Below are 6,309 nucleotides of genomic sequence, written 5' to 3'. Positions count from 1 at the left end.
GCAGATCAGACAGAAAGTATAGCTTTTATTTACAGTAAGTGAACATGCACGTACACACAGCTTATGTGATATAGCTTATTTTAAGTTGCTGTGTTTTACTCAGACTGTACACAGGAGACACACAAAGTAAAATTAACACAACTTTCAAAACACTCATGGACTCATTTCAGCATTTTTTTTTTTTTAATTTTTTAATTCTAAAGCAATGTCCTCCTGACTTTAGAGCATCCAGGCTCTTCACATGCAGGTATTCAGGCAACTGCATTATGTTAAATCATCTTGTCCCGCTTGGCTCTTGTCAGTCTGTGTTTCAGGTTCACCAGAGTCCATCATGGATCTGTTTGTCCTGTTGAGCTCTGTCATCACTAGAGGGAGACAAAAAAAGTCCTACTCCCTGCCGGAGCTGCTACTCTCTATCCTCATGAGACTGTGCTGCGCAGGACACTGGGTCGGGGAGTTGATCGTGGAGGAGAGGAGCATGGAGGAGAAGGAGGAGGTGCGCCTGGTCAGGTGCATTCGAAATTCAGCCGTCAGGAAGTAATAAAGGATAGGGTTGAGGCAGCAGCTCAGGCTGGCCAGGCACAGAGACACCGGGTGGAACTGACGCACGGCCAGGCTGGTCGCACAGTGAGACACGATGTCCTGCGACACCATCAGGTAGAGCAGGAAGTTGAGGTGGTACGGGGTGAAGCAGAACAGAAAGAGAACGAAGCAGCCCAGCACCATCAGCAGGGCACGCTGCTTCTCACTGTCTGTCTGCTTTTCTTGATATTTATCCGCGAGGCTGTTGGAGGTGACTGACTGGAGCCGGCAGCGTGATGAGGATGTGAGGGGGGGCTGCTGATCCTGGGTCTGCCTCTGGTTGAGGGAGCGGGCGATGTGGATGGAGCTGTAACTGATGCAGGTCAAAGGAATCAAGAAACCAAACAGCTCGGCGAGAACCATCATGGTGACCGCCAGAGGGAGAGGCAGGTGGCGCATGGGCAGGTCTTTAAAGCAGCCCTCTCTGTGGGAGTCTGGCTTCAGACTGCCGGGACTTGAACTCAAAGGTTGTGTGAAGAGCTCAGTGAAACCAAACGGTTGTTGGGTAGAGATGTCACCCAGAGTGAAGGACATGTTAGTGACTGTTTGTACACCGACGTCAAGACTCCTGCTGCTGCTGCTGTTGCTGCTGCTGCGCATCAGGATGAAAGGCGAGCAGGCCAGACCGACCACCACCCACACTACGAGACTGATCAGCAGATCGTAGCGCCGCCGCCATCGACGAGCAGAGAACGGATCCAGCAGGAAGACACACCTCTGCAAGCTGATACACACCTGAAAAAATACAAACATGAGAATTATCTTCTACATTTTGAGGCACGGGAAGTAAAACAGCTCAGAGAACTGGGACTGTTCCCAAAGCAAGCGGCAACCAGCGGTGACGTCACCCACCGGTTTGTCTCAAGTTAGGATTTTGGATGGTGCCATCTTACTAGTTCCACAGTCACCATATTTGGTCGAGCTGACTGCCAGAAAACTAATGAGAAGGAGTGACTTTAGCTGGCAAAACCGAAATAACTCGTAGAGAAATTTTATTGACTTAGAATTTTAAGAGACCAGTTGAATGGGAGTCTATGGAAGCTTTTTGGAGACAACCTGTAGCGGCACCCGGTGTTATTGCAGCTTAAAGCACTTCCACATTGGCTTCATTTTTCAGACTCGGAAGGTACATCAACTTTTTATACAGTCTATGTCCCAAAGTGACATTTAAAATAAAATAAAAAGAAGTTGTGCAATGATGTTTGACGAAGTGGAAAAGAATTTGTAAAGTTTTCATTTGAATTTCCTTGTTTCCTCATTGTGAGTATCATGAGGACATTCCAGGATTATATTATAGTATGTTATACTAAACAGCCTGCTTACCAGGAACACTATAGCAGCGTACATGTTGAGATATTTCAGGTAGAAGCAGAACAAGCAGAGGCTCCGTCCGAAGGGCCAGGTGTGTGTGAAGTAATAATAGATCCTGAGGGGCAGAGACAGGATGTGGACCAGGTCTGCCAGGGCCAGGTTTATCATGAAGATCACCGTTTTGGTCTTCTTGCTGTTTAACGACATACAGGAGAGTTAGCTACTGCCAAAACATATTTGATGCTTTGTATATGTCTGACTTTGATATACATGTGTGTGTACCTAATGTGCCTGCAGAGGACCCAGAGAGCCGTGGTGTTGAGCAGCAGCCCGGGGATGAAGAGCAGCAGGTAGAAGTAGGTGTACATCGTGTCCATGCTCTCTTCCCAGCTCGTCAGATTGTGGCCACAGTGGTTGGCCGGGGACCCGTCCCCCAACCTGGGAGTATTCAGACTCATTGTTTTTCTCACAATGACACTGATGGCATAACTAAACAGACCTTTGTTTTGATCAGTTCTTCATATTTATATGAAGACACCCATAACACCTGGAAAAGAAAAGGCAGAGTTTCATGTTATGGGAAGTGTATATCCATATACTGTACATATACATATAACAGTTTATCGGTTACCAAGTTGTTGGTACTGCTTTCATAAGGTGCGCTTTAAAGGTTGTTATTAATGGATCTTTAAAAGTAATAAATTAGTTAATAATGCATCATAGATTGGTTATAAGCTATTAATATTGTGGCTTTTGATTGAATTGCAAAATCTTCCTCCACTTACAAAGTTAGCTCTGTTGTTATTGAATTGTTTGACTCTAAACTGGGTAAATGCAGCACAATGTAAACATCACTATGAAGATGTTCTCGACAGTATCATCACACCAGTATGGTTAATGTCACACCAAAGTCCTATTGAAAATCAGGTAAATCTAAAGAAACAGTTAAACATAAATAAATTGGATTTCTACTGTATGTTTAGCATTGTACCATCTCACAATCGTTTGCAGTATTATTAGCAGCAATGCAGGGGGTTTGATCTCATGTATCATTCGAAGCTAGTTGTAACATTTGTAATAACTTCTTGTCTTGTTGGCTTAAAAGTTGAAACTGAAAGTTTATGTTCGTAGAATCGGACTCCGCAGCTGGCAAAGCAACACCCCCAACCCTCTCTGGCAGGTGTTCACCCATCTACAGTGTGACACGTACTTCATCTTTTTAACCACAGCTCCAGTGTTTAATGAAGATCAAAGATTCTTTAAGAAATACTGAACTGTGCAGAAGAGCAGCAGGTCATCTGTGTTCAAATCCAGTTATTAACAACTTCTTTACATTTACAAATGCAGACAGAAGGGACTCTTCTGGGGTCCTAACTTCAATTATTAGCAAAATTCATTAAAATATTGCTGAAAAAAACCCGCTATAATTCAAATTTTTGTGCTTTATTGCTTTTAAGTAGAACATGTAATTAATTGGGCAGCACGGTGGTGCAGTGGTTAGCACTGTCACCTCACAGCAAAAAAGGTTCCGGGTTCGAATCCGGTCCTGGGCCTTTCTGTGCGGAGTTTGCATGTTCTCCCTGTGCTTGCATGGGTTCTCTCCGGGTTCTCCGGCTTCCTCCCATCATCCAAAAAACATGCACCTCAGGTCAGGTTACCTGGCGCTGTGCTAGTGGCAGCCTGCTGCAGCAGCTCCCCCCTGAGAGCCCCCCTGCTGTAGTGAAGAAATTTCCCCTCGGGGATTAATAAAGTGTATCAAAATCAAAAAAATGTATTGTTAATACCTCATTAAAAGGACATTCCACCAATTTAAGACATCTTTTTGCTTTTGAAGACACGTCTGCTTCAAAAAATAAAAACCCTGATGATGTCATTACCATGAAGTGATAAGTAGGATCCACGTCTAAGAGTTTGACTTGTTGCTTTAATTTTGAAAAATTGATTTTTTTTTTAATTGGTCTTCTGTGAACTTTATTGGGATTTATGGACAAATAGAGTTTATGCAGCCTCTTTCTGACGAGTGGTCGAAGAACCCACATTGAGTGGTTTCCTAATGAACCCGAGATAAAAGCAAGTCTTCATGCTGGTGGAAAACAAACAGTCACCAGTTCAATTTTTCACAACCTGGCATCCCAAAATCTGTTTGTACTGATGGCTCATATCTAAACGGTTATTAAATATTAATAAAGCCATTAGTTGCAATTTACTGCAATTATTAGAAGGTGGTTCCCAAATATTACATAAAGTTTCTGAGAGGAAATAAATTAAATATAAAATGTATGTTAGTTCCAACTGAAACAGGAAATGCACAGTAAGCTCACACGGCAGTTTTTTTCTCCAGTTATTTCACGATTCATCAAATTATAGCTTGATATTTTATTTGCGAGGTGCCACATTAAACAGAGTTAAAAGTACTGATAACAACTACTATAAATCAGACATTTCTAAAGGTTGCAGCAGGAAACGTGTGAAAGAAAGAGGGAGCATTTACGCTGCTTATCAGTGAGACATCACCCTTCCTACTGCCATCAAGACAAGTCCACACCCTTCCTCTGCCGACCACAAGAGGAACAGAAAGAGGGACATGTTTTTGGAACCGTTGTTTATCCTACTGGTCACTGAGGCTCCGCTACACTCAGCCAGCAGACCGCCTCACGTTACCTGAGTAACGTCAGAGTGAAAGTTGTCCAAGTCTGCCCTGAGACTTGAATTGAAGGAAGTTATGAACAGGGGTGAGATAAGGAGAAAAGGTGTAGACTGTCCATTTCCTGAATGCTAAAGGAAAGATTTGATCACAAACCCCGTCATCAGCAAAATGTGAGGCATGACTTTGACATGACAGCATGACGGTCCTGCAGACATTATTTCTATGAACAAAAAGTGCATCATTACCTTGTTTTTCTGTGCCTCCTCTCTAAATGATCAGCACGGACGGTTGGGAGAGGTCAGAGATCTGCAGGGAACACCGGCGACCGCATACTCCAGCAGCTTCACACTGCTCTGCAAAACACACACTCCTCCACCTCCTCGAGATGTACAATAGCAAACAGGGTCAGCAGCAGCAGTGTCTCCCTGGTGCACTGTTGCAGCAGAAACCAGAACCTGTCAATGTGTGAATGTAAAGTCCACATCAACCCATCAGTGATGTGGTTTGAATCTGTAGCATCCGTGTGGGCTGTTTTTACATGCGACTTGACGTTCGGTTGCAGAGTGATGAGAGGAAAGGGAAGCTCTGCCCTCTCGCATGAGTGTTTTTCTGCCATTTGTTACGTCACTGGGTCCCTAGCAACTAAGCCAAAAATTCGGAGATGTGATATGTAGGCAAACATGTGGTTGAGAAGCAAAATTACCACACTTACTGGTAAAGAGCTGATTTTAAAAGAAGACGAACAAACGAGGAGACAAGATTTTCTTACCTCTGAAACTTTTGCAGATTTCTGAATCAGGTGTTATATAAGGTGAGGAATGTTGTGCATGTACCCATCTCCACTGCTATACAGGAATGAAATTGTACATGTCTCATGGCAGCCTGCAATGTTTGCAGTTGTGCCAAAACTACAGGCACTCATCTGCTTCCGCAATCAGATGCAACACTTCCTTTTTTTTTTAAATTAGTTGTTCATCATAACAGAAATATTGAAAGGTGTAGGTGATGAGCTTTAAATCCTGGAGCTTGAAAAAGACTGGATTTGATTTCCATTTTTTAGCAGCTACTGGCTTTGAAAAGTGTTATGTTGTGCTTTAACCACGTGTTTGAGGTTTTACCCGTGTTGCATCTTGAAGAAAAAGTCTTCACGTGCCTCGAGCATGCAAAACCATCATTCAGCAAAAGTTCATCCGTCTGGTTAGTTTCACACCATGAGGTCCCACCCAGAGAAGATGACTTAATGCAGGTTCTCACGCTGTGCCAGGCACTTACTGCAACAGTCTGGATGACCTCCATACACGCAGGTCAATACAGAGCTGCAACGAGCAGACCAGCAACAAACAAGAAGAACTTAATGACCTTTCACATGTAAAAGTGAAAGGTCAGTGGTGTTTAGTTTAGTCTGCTGTCTCCAACTGTCTTTGTTCCAACTTGCGGCCACTAGATGTCACAACAGGCCACTACTCAGCGTTTACCCAGCTACATTGTGAAATATGTTCTTCTGCATTCAGAAGGGCAGACGGCTCCTTTTAAAGACACATTAGGAAGCAGATCAGTGTCTTCTGTTGCAAAATTGAAGCACCATTCTGGACATAAACCACTGAAGGGGTAAAGGCGAGCTGCTGCATACTTCTGCACTCCCACACTTCTTATGTCCTGCCCTTCTTTCAATCCACTCCCTTATGGTCATCCTCCTCTCTGCTACACGTTTGACCCCATCCACACAACCAGAGAGGCCTGGGAGGACAGCTACATTTTCTGTACATCCC

At 43.8% G+C, this 6,309-nt stretch overlaps 1 protein-coding gene across 2 annotated transcripts; it reads right to left on the bottom strand.

Moving 5' to 3' along the window:
• On the bottom strand, positions 1-6,254 carry p2ry10 (P2Y receptor family member 10). 2 transcript variants are annotated; one of them, XM_069696792.1, is made up of 5 exons: positions 4,786-6,254; positions 4,385-4,597; positions 2,176-2,440; positions 1,906-2,086; positions 1-1,317 (listed from the first exon to the last, which is right to left on the bottom strand). In XM_069696792.1, exons 3-5 carry the CDS (start codon positions 2,349-2,351, stop codon positions 388-390), a joined length of 1,287 nt encoding a protein of 428 aa, XP_069552893.1. In that variant the 5' UTR covers positions 2,352-2,440; positions 4,385-4,597; positions 4,786-6,254; the 3' UTR covers positions 1-387. The 2 variants fall into 2 exon arrangements, with proteins under 2 accessions (XP_069552893.1, XP_069552894.1); XM_069696793.1 differs by having other exon boundaries at positions 4,385-4,445.
• Positions 6,255-6,309: the final 55 nt, after the last annotated feature.

This window comes from Brachyistius frenatus, unplaced genomic scaffold (genome assembly GCF_029030835.1).
Source record: "Brachyistius frenatus isolate BFR_SWC_R1_liver_20210118 unplaced genomic scaffold, ASM2903083v1 Contig_22, whole genome shotgun sequence".
Classification (NCBI taxonomy): domain Eukaryota; kingdom Metazoa; phylum Chordata; class Actinopteri; family Embiotocidae; genus Brachyistius; species Brachyistius frenatus.
This window is presented reverse-complemented; position numbering and strand designations above follow the sequence as displayed.